The 20,000-nt window shown below is 40.7% G+C and overlaps 1 protein-coding gene and 1 pseudogene across 1 annotated transcript; one reads left to right on the plus strand and one right to left on the minus strand.

Annotated features, from left to right (window-relative positions):
- Positions 1-9,188, minus strand: LOC110154055 (ADP-ribose/CDP-alcohol diphosphatase, manganese-dependent). The gene is made up of 2 exons (XM_055150440.1): positions 8,714-9,188; positions 1-1,175 (listed from the first exon to the last, which is right to left on the minus strand). Exons 1-2 carry the CDS (start codon positions 9,061-9,063, stop codon positions 881-883), a joined length of 645 nt encoding a protein of 214 aa, XP_055006415.1. The 5' UTR covers positions 9,064-9,188; the 3' UTR covers positions 1-880.
- LOC129407966 (5S ribosomal RNA) lies at positions 114-216 on the plus strand (annotated as a pseudogene).
- Positions 9,189-20,000: the final 10,812 nt, after the last annotated feature.

Genomic DNA, 20,000 nt, shown 5'->3' on the forward strand with positions numbered 1-20,000 from the left:
TATCCACTGTTCAACAGTTGGTATTTCAGGTTTATAATTGCTCATTTTAAATCACAATATTCATCTAAAATGACTTAAAAGAAACAAAGTCGCTGACTTCCACATTATAACAAGCCATACCGGCTTGTCAAAGCCTGATCCCGTCAGATCTCAGAAGCTAAGCAAGGTCGGGCCTGGTCAGTACTTGGATGGGAGACCACTGGGAAAATCAGGTGCCACAGTGGGACACCAGTCACAAAAACTGTTGTTGTGTCCTTAGGCAAGACACTTCACCCACATTGCCTAGTATGAAAGTGGTGTGTGCGTGAGTGATTGTGGTGGTTGAAGGGGCCGATGGCGCAGATTGGCATGGCACCTGTGCTTCTGTCAGTCTGCCCCAGGGCAGCTGTGGCTACAATAATAGCTTACCATCACTGGGTGTGGAGAAAAAAGAATAATGAATCTATAAAAAATGCTCTGTAAAGCGTCTTTGTGACATATGTCTGTGAAAAGCGCTATATAAATAAAGACTTATAAAAACACAGTGCACAGTGGGAGCTGTCGTAACAGCTCCCAAAAACAAAGAGCCGTGTAGCTGCAGGTCAAGCTAATAAGTAACAGTTTCTTTTATTTAATTATTTATACCAAACTTACTATGCCACATTGCTGAATCCTTTGTGTATCATGTCATGTTAAACATGTTAAAGATTTCTTTTAACAATAATCCCCATTACTTATATAGGCTTCTGCACGCTACCTGAAATATGTCATCAAACGAATCGAAAGTGAATGCACCCAACTGATGGGTTTCAGATTCCAGTTTATAGGGGATATTTGAGGGCTATTTACCATTCAAAAGATTTTCTGAATTGTTAATTGCTATGGCAACTATCCAAATTCTTTAACATAAAGACAGACTGATCTTATCTATGGGTTGCAGAATGCTAAACTGTTGTGCTCTGAGAACAGAAAACTCACTCGGAGAGGGAGGTTGGTTGAGGTCTTGGTTGCAGTTGTATTTCTGGATCAGACTAAGGGCTCTCTGGTACTGCTCTGAGTCCTGGTCCAGCCCCAACAGGCTCACGTCATACGCATCCAGCACGATAAAGCAGAAGCCTGGGTAAGGGTTGAAGCTGTAGGCGTAGATGTCTCCTCCAGGCCGGGACACCCCCAACCTCCTCCGAACGTGCAGGGTACTGGAGACACGTGGGAAATAGTTTTGTGGTCAGTTTCAATCGTCAATGCAAGATTTCATGTGGAAACAACAAATCATCCAATCTGTACATAAATATAATTAATGACTTTATTTAATCATCCATAGAGTTATTGATAATTTCCATCTGATGTCATCAACAATCATGAGCGTGTGTCCTACAAACAGCTCTTTTAAAAATCAAATTAATAATTGGTTATGGTCAAACCAAACATGTACTCATGTATAGCTGTACTGTGATTTTAATTGATCTCCTATGGACACATATTTGCATATACTGAATGTGTCACCAACTTGACTGCAAAATAATGGGAACTGTGTAATGAGTGGAGTGACCCCAGCTCTTTGGGACAACGGATGGAAATGAGCCTTAGGCTACAATCCGGTGTGTTTACATTCATGTTGTGCCATGTTTGTTCATTAACATGCTTTATCCCAATCAAATAAATACATAAAATAAACAATCCCTGGGGTGGTGATGCTAACTATAGGCATGCTCTGTCAGAGGCTTGTTATACTTTAATCTGAGCTTTAAGTTAACACAATCTGACCAGAATGAGCAGATTTAGTTGGAACTACACCAGGTGAGCTGAATTGTGCTGTTAAACATGTCCCTCTCAAACAGCAGTTCAGTTTCTGTTAGTCACTCTCACCTTTTTGTTGAAAATCAAACATCAACACTCATATTGATTAGTTTCCTGAAAATGTGTGGTTTAAATCCATTTTGTATTTTTCTTGAGGTTTCAGATAAAACCTGTCTCTATGGTAACTGCTGAACATTCCTCTATAGACACACATGTAGAAGACTCCCAGCATGATCTGTCTGATTCATTCACTCAACAAACAAATGAACATTCTAGTTGACTCGAAAGATAAATACTTTTTTTTGGTTTGTTTGTTTGTTTGTTTTATTCCGGAAGGGATTTTTAATTTTTTTTACAGCCAATATGTCAACAAATTTAACAATTTAACTAGGGATGGGCATGATTAGTCAATTAATCGATAATTGATCATTAAGAATTTCATCGATTACGTTCATTTTAATCGACAAACCGAATGTAGGTTGCTGTGTGTAGCGTGACCAAACAGAGGTCCCTACATGTAGCTCTCTGCACTCAGAAGGAGTGAGCAGACACAAACAGTTGGTCAGCCCGCAACGTACTCAAGCACAAATGTGTATTTAACGATGACTTGTACAAGAAATTCCACGCTTTCCGTTGCGGTCGGGACAAGTGAGTCCATGTGCACAGTGTACAAAGCAGCACATATGTTTCGGTGTTCAGTGGGAAAAAGTTTTGCCAGGTGAGAGTCGCGCAATGTCGATGACGAGTCCCCACCTCCCTCCCCTCGTATGGTGTCCTGGTTTTGACAAACGCAAATATGGTCACACTAACATATAGTCCACTGAGTCATGTCTTTTAATCCAACAGAAATTGACCGCATCAGCGACACAAGAGCTGGAGTTTTATCTTCGCTTATTTTATGCAAATTAGCGATGTGGTTTTAAGTTTCGTTTCTGTGAGAGTTGCGCAAAACTGAATTAAACACATTATAATGTCAAACGGATTGATGTGGCTCTAGAGTCGTTACGGTTTATATGTTGTAAAGTTGAATTTATTTATGCAGATTAGTAGTGCAGATAGTAATAATAATGATGATCATTTTAATAAAAACGTTAATGATTAATCGATAATCGATCGTTAATTCTTCCGAATGCCCATCCCTAAATTTAACACAACAATGTAAACCAGGAGCTATCCTATCCTATTCTATTTGTGTCCCAAATATGTGCAATTTTAGCAGTTTTTTTTTACAAATAAAATACATATTGTTCTTATACGAAAGTAATACAGGTAAAATGGATGGTAAATATTTCATTTAAATTTATGAAAGTAGACTATAGAGTAGAGCCCGACCGATATATCGGTTGGCCGATATTATCGGCTGATATGTGCAACTTTAGGCATATCGGCTATCTGCCGATATGCTTGCTGATAGGGGCCGATATTTCACGTGGGCATGTTATACCTCGTTATAAAGCTTAGACTCTCTACATTCTGTTCATTTAATTCAATTTACAGACAGATAAATGTCCTAATATGTGGCTCCACATTAGTATTTATCTACGGAGTCATTTGTCTGTGTGTCCGTACTGTCCCTGAACACACCACAGAGTCGTGTCACTCACGTGTTTTTGTTTACACCTGCAGACACAGATCCAAACACTGAGATTATTTTCTTTTTACGGACAATCGGTTTGAGTCTGAATTAAAAGGACATTTATTAGTGCAGATTTGTGATGTGAGGAGGAGCCTGTGTGAGCGGTGAGTGTTGGAAATATGTCGACTCTGAAGCTAGTTTTTGTCATTTGTTATGGGTTAGCTGCTGTAGCTCCCGCACATAAACAGACTGTTTTCTATTGGTCTGTTCTAGAGTGACTATATTGGCCGTATATTTGCTACTGGACCTGCACTGATATGTAAATGAGCTGTGAATAGACGTGTGAATTATGACATTTGCGCATATAATTAATTATCGCGGCGCGCACGTATTTACGGCTTAAGGCTAATAGCGCAACTTTCTTTACTAGTTATGGGTCCGTCGCGAACGAAATGACTCTTAGAACCGGCTCTTTAAAGGGAACGACGGGAGCCTGATCCTTATTGGGAGCCGTGTTTTCTCTTTCTCTCACTTTTTTTCTCTTCACGCCGCGTGCAGACTCGTGGTAGTTTGACAGCGGCTGAAAACGAAACTTTGAGAAATTTGCGTGTACGTAGGATTAAAAAAAAAAAAAAAAAAAAAAAAAAAAAAAAAAAACGAGCATATTTGACTGTAGTTTAGCATAAAATAAATAAGTCCCGGTTTAGTCCTTTTTCAGTCCTGGTTTAGACCTGGTTCAGTCCTGATTTAGTCCTGCTTTAGACCTGCTTTAGTCCTGCTTGCAACAAAACAATCTGAAGAGCCACTTGGGAGCCAAAGGAACCAGCAGCTTTTAGTGAGCCGAGCCAAAAGAGCCGGTTCTCTAAAAAGAACTGGAATACCCATCACTAGTGTCTAGAATGTGATGCAAAAATGCCATTAAGTCAACCTACTGTCTGTAAATATGATGTAAAGAGGCAGAATAACAATAAATGTTGCCTAAATAAACCCAATTTAAAATCCACCAGAGCCAAACCTAAGTTTTTTAAACAATTCAACATTTACAGTGAATTTTTACATCACTAAATATATCGGCGATTATATCGGCTATCGGCAGCTCCAACTTCCATTTTATCGGTTTCATATTGGCCACAGGAAAATCCATATGGGTCAGGCTCTACTATAGAGTTTAAAGTGACACCTAAAAGTTTTTGGTTTTGTTTTTTTTTACCTGCAGTGTTTCATCTCAATCTCAAAAGAGTGACCTATACTACACTATGTAGCCAGTGTTCCATTGTAACAAATGTTTCAAAAGATAATCTCATAAATGACATGTCATGTCATTTATGAGAGAGGCACAGAAAGATCGGAAAGTGATTTAAAAAGGTCCTATATTACACAAAATGTATGATATAATGTTGTTCAAACATGTGTGAGTGGAACTCAACACAACTCCAGGTATGTTTTTGAAGATGTAGACAGCCTAATAATAGAGGATTTAGTGCTGTCATGCGATTAAAAAAACTGAGAGATTAATTAATTATGATATGTAATTAATCAATCTAATTAATCTCTTTTTAATCTCACCAAAAAATTGCTGAGAAAAGCCTTCAATTTGAGGTATTTTCATTTAAATTCATTATTACATTATTGTGGCAGATCAAAAGACTGATATAGAACAAAAAAAGTGACTTTATAAAGTCATTTATTGTTTAACAAACTTTAACAGATGCAGTCACTTACATTCTACAGGATCATCATTATTATTATTATTATTACTAATCTGCAGTGTTGGGAAGGTTACTTTTAAAATGTATTCCCCTACAGATTACAGATTACATATCCCAAAATGTAGTTTGTAACTTAATCCATTTAATTACTTAAAGTGAGTAACGTAATTTGAATACTTTGGATTACTTGATATTGTCATGCTTTTTAAAACTACATGAATGTAGCAACTGCATCCTGCAAATGTTGTTCTTGTTTGTTCTCTTCAAATTGGCTGTTGAGCCCAAGTCTCCATGAATAAGAAACTGTTTGCTGTAAAGTAGCAAAGACTAGGAAATATGAACATAATAACTTTTGTCTACTTAAAGACAATAAAAAGTCCAGTCTTTTCTTAACCATATTAAAAATATTATTGATAGAGAAATGCTTTATATATGAGATCACTGGTTTTAGTCCTGGTGTTAGTCCTGGTTTAGACCTGCTTTAGTCCTACTTTAGTCCTGGAATAGGTTAGTCCTGGTTTTAGTCCAGGTGTTAGTCCTGGTTTAGTCCTGGTTTTAGTCCTGGTTTTAGTCCAGGTGTTAGTCCAGGTGTTAGTCCAGGTGTTAGTCCAGGTGTTAGTCCAGGTGTTAGTCCAGGTGTTAGTCCTGGTTTAGTCCTGGTTTAGACCTGGTTTAGACCTGGTTTTAGTCCTGGTTTTAGTCCTGGTTTAGACCTGGTTTAGACCTGGTTTAGACCTGGTTTAAGTTCTGGTTTTAGTTCTGGTTTAGTTCTGGTTTTAGTTCTGGTTTAGTCCTAGTTTAGTCCTGGAATGGGTTAGTCCCGGTTTTAGTCTTGGTGTTAGTTCTGGTTTAGAGGCGCACAGGAGGAAGCGCAGTTTACGCGGCGTACGCAAGAAAACGTACGCAGCGCATGGGAGGACAGCGGCGTCCGCGCAGTAACTACGGAAGGAAACGTGGTCCGCGCGTTCTCCGGTTGATGACGATGATGAAGGTGTGTGTTTGTGTTTGTGTGTGTTTGTGTGCGTGTCCCCTCATGTGGCAGGTCACTATAGGACAGTAGTGCAGACATCATGAGCCTATGCAGGTTGTTTTCACCAGTGACATTTAAGTTGTAGGCGATTTTATATTTGTTATTTTCTTTTATATTTCACGTCGGGAGAATAATTTCCAAGACACGAATGCGTTTTTACCTGTGCACTACTGACTCTGTTCTACTGGCTCTTTCGACCTCGTCCAATTGTGTGACTGACGGCGCCAACGTTAACATGACGTTTACATCGCTCTTACTGCATGCGTTTTGTGTGGGTTTCCAGCAATGAGTGGAATAACCGAAATAAAACAATTTATAAATGTGTTTTTTTGTGTGTTGTTGTCCCAACAACACATAAAAACAGATTTTATAATAAAGCAACTCACATACATAAACAGTAAAGTTAGAGATTAAAAATGAGATTAACGCGATTAAAAAACATAACGCGCTAAATATGACTGTAATTAATTAATCGCAATTAACGCGATAATTTGACACCCCTAAGAGGATTACTCAAAGTTCCAAATACTCTGTTCCGCCTTGTGATGTTATGACACGGTAGTTGAAGTATCGTTTTAGTTGAGATTTGATCATTTCAGCCCTAGAAATTACAAATGATTCTAGTGAAAGTGTAGGAAGTTTAAAAGCAGTGGAGTATTTTCCGTATTACCACACAAGATGGAACAGAGTGTCTTCTGTTTGAGAAAAGAACTCAGCCTAAATTGTGCATTAAACATGTGTGAATGAAACAAAACACAACTCTAGGTATGTTCATGATAAGGAAACTGTATAAGAAAAGATCAGGAAATAATGTGACATAGGTTGTTTAAACAGTAATTGCAAGTTAAATTGCAATACAGTCCTGCATGGAAGTGAATATGTCTTTAAAATGCTGTCTATTCAGGAATCCAGCTGAGATTTCACGCTTGCGCCCATTAGGCAGTGTGTCAAACAGATATTGACAGGGTGAGTTTGAGCTGATGTTTTGGGCTGTTCCTGAGACAGAACAAGTAGCTCGATGGTGTGAGAGAAAACCACCAATCTTTGTACCACCCTGTACGTTACATATGTTACTGATTTCCCCAGAGTGACGTCTCATTTTTGGTGAGATGACTTCCTTAGCAACACTAGCCATATTTACAAAGGTGAAAACTTCAACAGATGGGCAGCTTCACCCAACTCATCAAATTCTCCAAAAGTAAAGCCACACATTTCTTAAATTGCGCACAACAATAAATCAAATCATCAGGAAGCAATACAAGGCTAAAGATGACTAACGGGCTGTCATAAAGGTCCCTCCTCAAGTGTTTTGATTGTATTGTATTATCAAACTACTTTTCTCTAGAAAGTGGCCATTCTTGTTGGATGTGGGAAAGCCCCTCCATTGGAATGATCATGAATGTGTAGCTTAAGGTTGCTGATTGTTGCACCTGAAGATAATTTGGTTCTGTTTAGTTTATTGTACAAATGGAGTTTAAAATGGCAAAATTGTAAATTACACCATCAATGTCAAACCTCTACTGCTGGAGCTTTGTAAAAAAGTTTCATGACTGTGTGTCATGCATTTATGAGAAGTTTAACTTCAGATGGGGTCATGCCATGCTTTGCTGTCTGTTTTCCTCATTGCCGTGGTTGCCAAGACGAGCAGCGCATCACACAAGTAGTGAATCACCGGATGATTGACCAATGAGATATATTATATAAATAAAAACAATATATATAAATATTTTTATGTTTCTCTTTTACTTTTAGCTTTTCCCATTTCAGATGTCATTACAGCCCTGTTTGTTTCCTCAGCCCCTACATGGCACTTTCTCAAACATAAAGGTGCACTAAGTGATAATCATTAAATCAATGAACCGCACAATAACTTTTCTGGCAATAATAATTTCTATTTGCATGCTTGTTTGCTTTCCACGTCTCTCTCGCTCTCTCTACCATAGAGATTGAATGTCTAAAGGCTTCCATCTCTCACCATGGATCTATTAAAATAACTGAATCCTCTTGTTTCCTTAGCGTAATGACACCATAGATCCATGGTACAGACAGATTATTTCTGCAACACCATCTCAGTGTTGCTTCAACGAGCACCTAAGCACCATGCATCTATGTTGAGCATGCATTTGGTCAGCTCAAGGGGAGATGGAGAACTCAGATAAAGAGGAATGACTCAAAAACAAGCAACCTAAAATACACCTAAAATATTGTCACAGCATGTAACTTCTGTGAGAACCTCAACCTGCAATGCAACTCTCCACCACACACAGAAACATTTGAGCAGCTACAAGGAAAAAAACAGCTCCATCCAGCATAACATGGAAATCAATGGAGAAGACATCCCCTTGGCTTTAAAGGTGTTTATTAAATCAGACAAACAACAAAACTGAAAGATCCAGCCAAAAGTAGGGTTGTCCTGCTCGGACAACAAAATCAGCGCCGATCACGTGACTCGGACGTTATGTTCCGATCAGGTATTGGATAAATAATAATATATATATATTACATACAACTCATTTTAAAGTCAAGGTAATGCCTCTCCATATCCATGCGACTCCTCTCTAGTTATTTTTTCCATTCTAGCTTTTCCCTTTCTAAACACACATGGTCCAAAGAGCCCCTCACCTGTTCAGCTCAGAGCACAACAGTTCTCCTCTGGTAAAGTTATAGAACTCGTGGTTGCCCCACACATGGTGCACCTCCACGGGGCTGGAGCCGAACTCTCTCAGCACCGTGTCCAGAGCGCTGCGGGAAGCGTGGTGCTGAGCGTTGAATCCGTCGATGATGTCCCCCAGCTGGAGCACAAACTCAGGCTGAACCGCTGCTCCGGACCAATGCTCCCGGGCATTCCGGAGCAGTTGCAGGCTATTGCGGTAATAGCGCTTCCGTGTGCGGGCGAAGTTAAAGCCGTCGTCCAGATCGGCGTACTGGATGTCAGCGATCACGCCGAAGGTAAAAAGGGGATCGACCGACATGTCTGTCGCGATGGAGGCGGGGAGGGAGCAGAGCCTCACCCGGGTGAAGTGAAGAAGAAGCCGGTTACCTGTGCTTACATGACGGAGACACGCCACGGTTCGACTTGGGACAGTCGGGTCACCAAAGTGTGGGACCGGATGTGAGGCTACGGATCAGGCAGGGCGACGCAATAACTTCCAGTGTTACTTCAAAATAAAGCCGAGTGGTGAACATAAAAGTAAAATAAAGAAATAAATAATAGATATAAGTAAATACATAAAATTAAGTGTGTTAAAACCTAAAATAACTTATGTCTGCTAACATACTTCTTATTTTACTAGATTTAAAGATCCTATTTTACAAGAAATTTGAAACTATGTTATTACACACACACAAAAAAAAAAAAAAAAATGTGTTTCTCACCTTCCACGGTGGTAGGTCTCTCTCACCCTCATTCAGCTCGGGTCCTCTACCAGAGGCCTGGGAGCTTGAGAGTTCTGCGCAGTATCTTTGCTGTTCCCAGTACTGCACTTTTCTGGACTGAGGTGTCCATTGTTTTTCCCAGTATCTGTCGTAGCCTCTTACACTTTGGGGGTTACAGCCCCGAGTGCTCCGATCACCACAGGCACCACTGATGCCTTTACTTTCCAGGCTGTCTCCAGCTCCTCCTTGAGCCCCTGGTATTTCTCTAGTTTCTCGTGTTCCTTTTTCCTGATATTACCATCACTTAGTATTGCGATGTCCACCACCATGGCTCTGCACTGTTTCTTCTCCACCACCACTATGTCTGGTTGGTCCATCACCATCCTGTCAGTCTGTATCTGGAAGTCCCACAGGATCTTGGCTCGGTCGTTCTCCACAACCTTTGGAGGTGTTTCCCACCTTGATCCTGGGGTCTCCAGCCCGTACTCTGCACAGATGTTTCTGTACACTATGCCCGCCACTTGGTTATGTCGCTCCATGTATGCTTTCCCTGCAGCATCTTACACCTGCAGTTCTGTGCTGGACTGTCTCAGGAGCCTCTTTGCACAGTCTACACCGTGGGTCTTGTCTGGTGTGGTAGATCTAGACCTCTATTGCTCGAGTGCCCAGGGCCTGTTCCTGAGCAGCCAGGATGAGCCTCTGTGCTGTCCTTCAGACCAGCCCTCTCAAGCCATTGGTAGGATTTCTTGATATCAGCCACTTCAGTTATGTTCCGGTGGTATGTTCCATGTAGGGGCTTGTCCTGTCATGATCGTTCCTCCAGCACCTCTTCCTCTGGACTCCACTGTCTGAGACATTCTCTGAGCACCTCATCTGTCGGAGCCTTGTCCTTGATGTTCTCAAGGAGCTTGGATGTTTCATCCTGGACAGTGGTTCCCACACTCACTAGTCCTCGGCCTCCTTCCTTCCGGCTTGTGTACAGTCTCAGGGTGCTGGATTTGGGATGGAACCCTCCATGCATGGTCAGGAGCTTTCGTGTCTTAACATCTGTGGTCTGTATCTCCTCCTTTGGCCAGCTTACGATTCCTGCAGGGTATCTGATCACTGGCAGGGCGTAGCTGTTGATTGTCTGCGCCTTGTTCTTGCCATTGAGCTGCTTCTTAGGACTTGTCTCACTCTTTGCAGGTATTTGGCCGTAGCCACTTTCCTTGTTGCCTCTTCGAGGAGCCATTTGCTTGTGGGATACCAAGGTACTTGTAACTGTCCTCAACATCTGCTATTGTGTATGTATATATATATATATATATATATATATATATATATATATATATATATATATATATATATATATATATACACACACACACGTGCATAGATGTGCATACCCTATTGTTTAAAAAAATAATAATAATAATATAATGAAAACTAGAAAAGCACTCAGAGAGCGCAGACCTCCGACAAGGACTACAGTCCCCCTCATATTAATTGTGTTTTCCATAAATATTTGTCTCATATCTTTCAATTTGGAATATGAAAGAGGATCCGATTGTCCATCCCTGAGTCAAATTTCATGGGGTTTGGTCAATAATTAATCGAGATATTGAGAAACAAAATATTTGGCCCCATTTACCACAATGTTAACTAAAATTTCAAAGTGATCCAGAATCCAGGATTTCTTCCAGATCACCCCCAAAATGAAATCAGTTCTTCCTTTTCACATTTCCTACAAATCCTGAAAATTTCATCAAAATCGGTCCATAACTTTTTGAGTTATGTTGCTAACAGACAAACAAACAAACAGACAAACGCCGGCAAAAACATAACCTCCTTGGCGGAGGTAAAAATATGAGTATATGTGAAAAATATAAAACAAAAATGGTCATACACATAGAATTTATGAAAAACAAGACAGATCAATGTCCTCATTCAGACCCAGATGTTCACATGCTCCAGAAATGACTGAATCCAGAAAGCTTCTCTTTGATTTAATTTCTGAAGTCTATCTCCACCTCTTGCCAGTTGTTTCACATGTTCAATACCTTCAGTGCAAGGCAGAGTGTCATTGCTATTATGATTTTCACAAAAATGGTGAGCCATTGGGTAGTTCTGGTTCTTAACCCTAAGAGCATATTTATGCTTGGCTAAGTGATCTTTCATGCACCTTTTAGTGTGGCCAATATAGAAAAAATGTCTGGACAAGGGCAAGACAGATGATATATAAAGTGAGTAGTATTACAATTAATGAAATAATTGTGTGTGAATTATCTACTATTGTGTACAACCATGGATGTTTTAATTTGAAGGACATTTGGACAATGAGGACAGTTCAAACACTTAAATGAGCCCATAGGTTTTTGTAGCCATGTGCTTTTATTTTCTGGAGGAAGATAAGAGTTCATTAATCTGTCTCGGAGATTTGGAGCATGTGTAAAAGAAAATAAAGGATGTTCAGGAAAAACTTTGCTAAATACAGGGTTCCTTAGAAGTATAGACCAATTGTCTTGGGTTCCCTGTGAACCTTAGGCAACACATAGAAGGCTGCCAGAACCAGGTGTTCAACTGTTAAAAAAACAAATTCATTGTCATTAATAATTCTCATATCCAGTGCTTCCTTTAAGCATATGTCAAATTGTTTTTTCATAAATGACAATGGATTGGTAAAGAGTCTTTCATAATGTCTCATGTTGAGCTGTCAATGAGCCTCCTGTACATATTTGTCTTTAGATAAAGTTACCACAGTGCCACCCTTATTTGCTAGACGAATAATTAGGCCCGAGCCCCGACAGGGCGTAGGGCCTATTGCTTCCGCTCAGCGGAGCAAATGGGAAGGGACGTGCGCATGTCCGAATGCGACAAGACGACATGCAACTATGTCCACGGTCGCCCCCGGCACGAACAGCAGTATCCCAGTAACCCACGCCCAAGGCCTGGCTCATATTTACTACTGCTAAAATGAATGGAAGTCAATGGAAGGCGATGGGTGACCTCGACGAGATGGCGAATGACGAGCGCGTCAGTGCCCGTCACTCACCAATGACCCCACGGTGACGTGGGGAAGGTCGAGAGCTTTCAAAAAACGTATAATATGTTGTTCTAAAGTTTTCGGATATATTGTTTTTTTGCTCGAATTATTTATTTTTTTTTTATTATTATTATTATGCACTTTAAACCCTAATTTGACCCCTAAAACACGTTCAAAAACTCACCAAACTTTGCCCAAAATTCAGAAGTGGCGAAAAATTCGATAAAATATACGTTTCGTGCACGGGCATAAAAAAATGGCGACACAGCGCCACCTGGAAAATTCAAGAATTTGGGGTCTATGGGAGATGTCCCGGTCAACTTTGTTGTAGAGCCACGAAATTCGGTACACACATTTGTCATGTGAAGACAAACAAAAAATATTATAATGGCCACGCCCCCTGACAAACCAGAAGGCGGCCATCTTGGATTGAAGTTTGAGTCCGTGTTTTCGCTGTCATTGCGTTTGAACAAACTCCTCTGAAGGCGCTTCACCCACAGGGCTGAAAATCACCGTACATCATCTAGACAAGTGGAACATCTAAAATTAGCTGATTTTTTTTGATAACTGTCACGGTTTTCGTGCGGCGAAGCAGCAAATTTTGGTAAAAATTTCGCCTAATTTCAAGGTGACATTATTTGTTCCTGTTCACACAGACTTAGTCCGATTGTGCTGAAATTTAAATCACTAATGTGTGATCTCAGTCTGAATATAATACACTATAAACCATATGAAAAGTGAACACTATAGCGCCCCCTACCATAGACATGAAACGTCAACATAGTCAGATCTGCACCAAATTTGGGAATTAAATTCTATGCATGATTACGAGCAAAAAATTATATTATGGACATGATACCATTTTCACTGTTGGCCAGCAGGGGTGCAAAGACTCAAAAATTTGGCTCCTATGGGATACGTCCCGGTCAACTTTGTCATAGAGCCATGAAATTCGCTACATATATTTGTCATGTCAAGCCAAACAAAAAATTGTATTATGGCCACGTCCCCTGACAAACCAGAAGGCGGCCATCTTGGATTGAAGTTTCAGTCCGCATTTTCGTTCACATTGCGTTTAAACGAACTCCTCTGAAGGTGCTTCACCCACAGGACTGAAAATCACTGTACATCATCTAGAGAAGTGGAACATCTAAAGTTAGCAGATTTTTTTTGATAACTGTCACGGTTTACGTGTGGCGAAGCTGCAAAATTTGGTCAAAGTTTTGGCGAATTTCAAGGTGACATTATTTGCTCCTGTTCCCACAGACTTAGTCCGATCGTGTTGAAATTTGAATCACTAATGTGTGATCTCAGTCTGAATATAATACACTATAAAACATATGAAAAAACACTATAGCGCCCCCTAGCATAGACATGAAACATCAACATTGTCGGATCTGCACCAAATTTGGGAATTAAATTCTATTAATGACTAGAAGAAAAAACATATATTGCTGACATGGGAATTTTTCAAGGTTGGCCAGTAGGGGGTGCAAAGAACATCTAAAGGCGCACTATGTCATTTTGCCATTTGCAGGCACAGAGTTTGTGGACACGGCGTTTACGGTATGGTGTTGGCGGGGCACAGTATTTGCGGGCACGGCGTTCGCGGGCGCGGTGGGCGAGGGCCGTTCGACGCTGCTTGCAGCTTTAATTATATCTGTATTCTCAGAAAGTTCATTTAGGACTTTGCGCTCCTTGTAAGATAGATTGTTCTAAGGAAGGAATGGAGTAATTTATTAACTTCATTATCGATTTTTCTAGTAAAGGTAAGTAGTGTCGGATTAGATACAGTAGGTGAAAAACTCCTTTTAGGTTTAAAATTAGTTGACATAATTCCATTCCCCATAGAGGTAACAGACCTGTTGGACACAGCCTGGTTGGCCCGAGCCAGTAACGAAGTAACTGGCAAGGGCTATTGTTCTTCGCCGGTTTCTTCCGCTCTATTATTGGTCTCATGGAGACAAACAAAAAAGTCAATCATTGTGCACCCCTACGACGAACAGGAAGTCGGCCATATTGGATCAAACATTCGCCGCCGTTTTGACTTGGGTGTCTACAAAAAGATTCAAGTCCTCGGGGTTTGGTCCAAATGAGCTCAAATTTGACATGTCACATCTACAGACATAAACTCATAAAAATCATCAATTTTTTTATTGATACTCCCGTGGCACGCCGGCGAAAAACGCCTTCATGTCCTGTTTCTTCGGTGACCTGTCACGGCCACAGCCATTGGCCTACAGAGCTCAAATTCAAATCACAATTGCGTGATCCAGGCCTGAATGTGATGAAATATGAAATTTAATAAAAGTGAACTCTATAGCGCCCCCTAGCATAGACATGAAACGTCAACATTATCGGATTAGTACCAAATTCGGGACATAAATTCTATGTATGATTACAAGCAAAAAAGTCTATTACGGACATGATGCATTTTCCACCATTGGCCAGCAGGGGCGCAAAGACTCCCCCCAAAAAATTGTTAAAAAATAATTACACAGACAGGCTTTGTCCGATTGTGCTGAAATTTGAATCACTAATGCGTCATCACAGCCTGAATATAATACTCTATAAAACATATGAAAAGTGAACTCTATAGCGCCCCCTAGCATAGACATGAAACGTCAACATTATCGGATTAGTACCAAATTCAGGGATTAAATTCTATGCATGATGACAAGCAAAAAATTCTATTATGGACATGATGCATTTTTCACGGTGGCCAGTAGGGGCGCAACAACTCCCCAAATAAACAGTAAAAATGTTATTACAGAAACAGGTTTTGTCCGATCGTGCTGAAATTTGAATCACTAATGCCTGATCCCAGCCTGAATATAATACACTATAAAACATATGAAAAGTGAACACTATAGCGCCCCCTACCACAGACATGACATGTCAACATTATTGGATTTGTACCAAATTCGGGAATTAAATTCTATGCATGATTACAAGTCAGAAAGTCTATTTTGGACATGGTGCATTTTCCACTGTTGGCCAGCAGGGGCGCAATGACTCCTGAAAATATTTAAAGGTGCATTATGTAATGTGTCTAATGGACGAGCTGTCGCCCTGGGCGGATGTCGGGAAGAGAGAGTGGCGTGCCGGGGCGGTCGCGAGTCCCCGGAGGTCGCGTGGGGGGGCGGTGCGCGCCAGGGCGAGGGCCACCATCGCCGTGCGCGGCTTTAATTGGCCCTTGCCCCTAACGGCGAGGGGTATTGTTCTTCGTCGGTTTCTTTTTTTATTTTTTTTTTTTATTCCCTTTTCTGACCAAACAATCGCATTTTTGACCCCCTGAACATCGACGAAAAGTCCCCAAACCGGGGTCCAGATCGACCGGTCCGGCGAAAACTTCGATAAAACGGGCATCGCGACAATGCCCAAAGCCCCCCCACTCAACAGCGCCCCCTTGAAATTTCAAAATTTTGAGATGACTGAGAGGCTCAGACGCATATTTTGGAGTAGGGTCACGAAATTCGGAACAGTGATAGAACTCATGGAGACAAACAAAAAAGCTAATCATTGTGCACCCGTATGACGAACAGGAAGTCGGCCATATTGGATCAAAAATTCGGCGCCGTTTCGACTTGGGGGTCTACAAAAAGATTCAAGTCCCCGGGGTTTCGTCCAAATGAGCTCAGATTTGACATGTCACATCTAGAGACATGAACTCACAGAAATTTTCAACTTTTTTTGAGATACTCCGTACGGTTCGCCCGTAGCACGCCGGCGAATAACGCCTTCGTTTCCTGTTTTTTCGAAGGCCTGTCACGGCCACAGGCATTGTCATAGAGAACTCAAATTCAAATCACAATTGCGTGACCCAGGCCTGAATGTAATGAAATATGAAATCTAATAAAAGTGAACTCTATAGCGCCCCCTAGCATAGACGTGAAACGTCAACATTATCGGATTTTTACCAAATTCGGAAATTAAATTCTATGCTGATGACAAGCAAAAAAGTGCATTACGGACATGGGGTATTTTTCACAGTTGGCCACCAGGGGTGCAAAGACTCCCCAAAAAAAAGTTAAAAATTTATTACACAAACAGGTTTTTGTCCGATCGTGCTGAAATTTGAAATCACTAATGCATGATCCCGGCCTGAATATAATACACTATAAAACATATGAAAAATGAACTCTATAGCGCCCCTACCATAGACATGAAACGTAAGCATTATTGGATTTGTACCAAATTCGGGAATTAAATTCTGTATATGATTACAAGCAAAAAAGTCTATTACGGACATGGTGCATTTTTCATGGTTGGCCAGTAGGGGCGCAAAGACTCCCCAAAAAAATAATTAAAAAATGATTACACCACAGGCTTAGTCCGATCGTGCTGAAATTTGAATAAAAATGCATGATCACGGCCTGAATATAATACACTATAAAACATATGAAAAGAGAACTCTATAGCGCCCTCTACCATACACATGAAATGTCAACATTATCGGATTTGGACCAAATTCGGGGATTAATTCTATGCATGATTACAAGCAAAAAGTCCATTATGGACATGATGCATTTTTCATGGTTGGCCAGCAGGGGCGCAAAGACTCCTACTAAAAATAGTTAAAAAAAAATGATTACAGGGACATGCTTAGTTCGATTGTGCTGAAATTTGAATCACTAATGCGGGATATTGGTCTGAATATAATAAACTATAAAACATATGAAAAGTGAACAGTATAGCGCCCCCTACCTTAAGGCCCGTTCAGACCAAAAGCGTCAAAGCGTCCACTTTCTATGTAAAGTCTATGTGGACGCGCGACTAGAGCGTCCTGCGTTTTTGCAGCGCGTTTTCGGCGTCAGCGCGGCGCGAATCTGGCGTCGACGCGGCGCTTCTTGAGCGTTTTGGCGTCAGCGGCCAAGACGCGCGTCCAAAGCGTCAGCGTCAAGAAGTTGAAAATGCTGAACTTTTCACGTCAGACGCGCCGCGTCAACCAATCAGGGACGAGTATCCAGTGACGCAGCGACGTTATTATCAGGAAGCAAGACCCGAGAACCAGAACCAGAACCACCAACATGAGCGGAGCATAAATATATACGCCACAATCACCGAGCCGATCGCAAGGACTACACCAGGACCGGACCAGGACTAAACCAGGACTCGACTGGGACTAAACAAGAACTAGACCGGGACCAAACCAGGACTAGACCGGGACTGATTCAGTGTCATTAGCGGAGTATAAATATATATACGCCCCAGTCGTCGACCCGATCTCCTCCGCTGATGTTTTATGTCATAAAAACACTCTCTCAGTCTGGTCTGATATTGTTTTGGGAAAAAGACCGGGACCGGGCTTTTGTTTCCAGGGCAACGGACGCGCGTCAAGTATTTTTGTCCCGTTTGTTCACGGCGTCAAAGACGCGCGTCGGGGGCGTCTACACTCAAATGCAAACGCGTCCAAATAGAGGCGTCAAGGCGTTTTTTGACGCTTTGGTGTCAACGCCTCTTTAGACATGAAATGTTAACATTATCGGACTTGGACCAAAGTCGGGGAATAAATTCTTTGCATGATTATAAGCAAAAATGTCTATTACAGTCATGGTGTATTTTTCACGGTTGGCCAGCAGGGGCACATCCCCCCAAAAATATTGTTAAAAATTATTATATGCACATGTTTTTGTCCGAATTGTGATGACATTTCTATCAGTTATACACTGCATGACCCTTATTCCATTGATATGTCAAATACAGTTATCAGGGATACAGCGCCACCTATATGAATGCACACAATTTATTATTGTGTGACATAAAATTAGTTTTACATTCATTTGTAAAACTTTTGCCAAAACATTCACTGACGTACTCCTCATCATAAAAGTCAGTAAGACCTATGCCCTAGTTTTTACACTTTGGCCTCTAGAATAATTTCACTTCTGAGAAATTTAAAGGCACACTATGTAACTTTTCTGGTGGAGGATGTGTTTTCATGCACTTAGTCTTAGTGTGACAGTGCTCTTGACCATTAAAGTCACGTGACCTGTGGCTTAGTGTCTACGGTTTGGCTCTAGAATCATATCACTTTATCCTATTTTAAAGGTACACTATGTCATTTTTCTGGTGGACAAGCTGTTGGCCTCGGGAGCTGTCGGGAAGAGAGAGCGGTGTGTCGGGGCGGTCGCGAGTCCCGGCGGTCGCGAGTCCCGGCGTTCGCCAGGGGGGGCGGTGCGTGCCCGGGGCGAGGGCCACCATCGCCGCGCGCGGCTTTAATGTTTTTATTATTATTTTTACCAGCAGTTCATATTACAGCAATGCAAAACCACAGGACTGAAGCGATCAAGTGCAGACTTGGCCTGGTGGCGTCTCTTGCTTGTTTTTAATGTTCCTTAGGCACACTGCGGAACATTCCAGACAAATCTATCACATCTCCATGAAAACAAGCAAGTGGTAAATAGTGCACCTTTAAAGTTGTATCAGACCTAATGATAATGTGTGGTAAGTGAAATCAAACAGCACTACAGCTCCTGTTGACCAGTTGTTCTTTGTATTCCAGCATTTAATCTCATGGTATGTGCATATATTGTGTATTTATGTGTGCTTCTACTGATGTCAGTATCAGTAAATAAACTATACTCTGAGCAGTAAGCATTATGGACTTGCGAGCTTAACTGCAACTCTTAAAGATGTTCACTTCATTTAGGCCATTCAATTTTTATAATTTTAATGAGTAGCCTAATTATTCATTTATTTTTTTACCAATATTTATTTATTACATTATCAACAAGATCAGCATGACCAACTTAAGATATGAAAGGGCCAAGTATATGCTAGCCTATACTGTACTACACTGTAATAAAATATTAGTATTAGCTGACTAATTACTAAAAACATTTGTTTTATTGACCTCAACCTCAGATAAAGCACTGAGGTTTTTTGAACAGATGACAGCTCTCTTTGCCTTTGCTGTGTGAAATAAACTATTTGATGGTAATATACTAGTAATGTATTGGCAACAGTTTTACTGAGAGGTGCATGTTAAAGACTTCAATGGAAAAAACACAAAAATGGGACACAATAACAATGCATTACTTTTTTATTATGACAAATTAGTTCACTTCATTTAACTTTAATCATCAATGATTCAAGTTTCCATTAAACTGTCAGGCTTGACTGCAGTGCCCCTCATAGGTCAACCGTACAATGCTTTTTTCCAAAGTTTAGTTTATAATTGTCAAATTTTTTCTAACTTTACACAGACACAAACAACTTGTTTTGGTTCATTTTACACAAAAGACCGCAATGCCCAAATCATGCCCATGTACAAAGTTATAGGCAAGATTAAATTAAACCGATTCAAAATTCAAAACAGCTCTCTCAATAATGCAAATTTGTACTTGGAAAATTGTGCAGGGATTATTAACTTAAGCACTTGAACATAAAAGTTGTAACCAATTTTTTTTTTGTTGTTGCTAAATTTAAGACTTGTTAAAAAGAAAAAGAAACTGTACAGCAAAATTACAAACAGCGGCATTTAGGATTTGATCATAACATCTGAAGAAA

Source organism: Boleophthalmus pectinirostris, unplaced genomic scaffold (assembly GCF_026225935.1).
Source record: "Boleophthalmus pectinirostris isolate CB_2022bp ecotype Guang Dong unplaced genomic scaffold, ASM2622593v1 HiC_scaffold_14, whole genome shotgun sequence".
In the NCBI taxonomy this organism is placed as follows: Eukaryota; Metazoa; Chordata; class Actinopteri; order Gobiiformes; family Gobiidae; genus Boleophthalmus; species Boleophthalmus pectinirostris.

Coding starts and splice junctions, on each gene's coding strand:
- LOC110154055 (XM_055150440.1), bottom strand. CDS start 9,063: ATGTCGGTCGATCCCCTTTTTACCTTCGGCGTGATCGCTGACATCCAG. Junction 1,176..8,713: donor TTGTGCTCTGAGCTGAACAG/GTGAGGGGCTCT, acceptor ACGTGTCTCCAG/TACCCTGCACGTTCGGAGGA.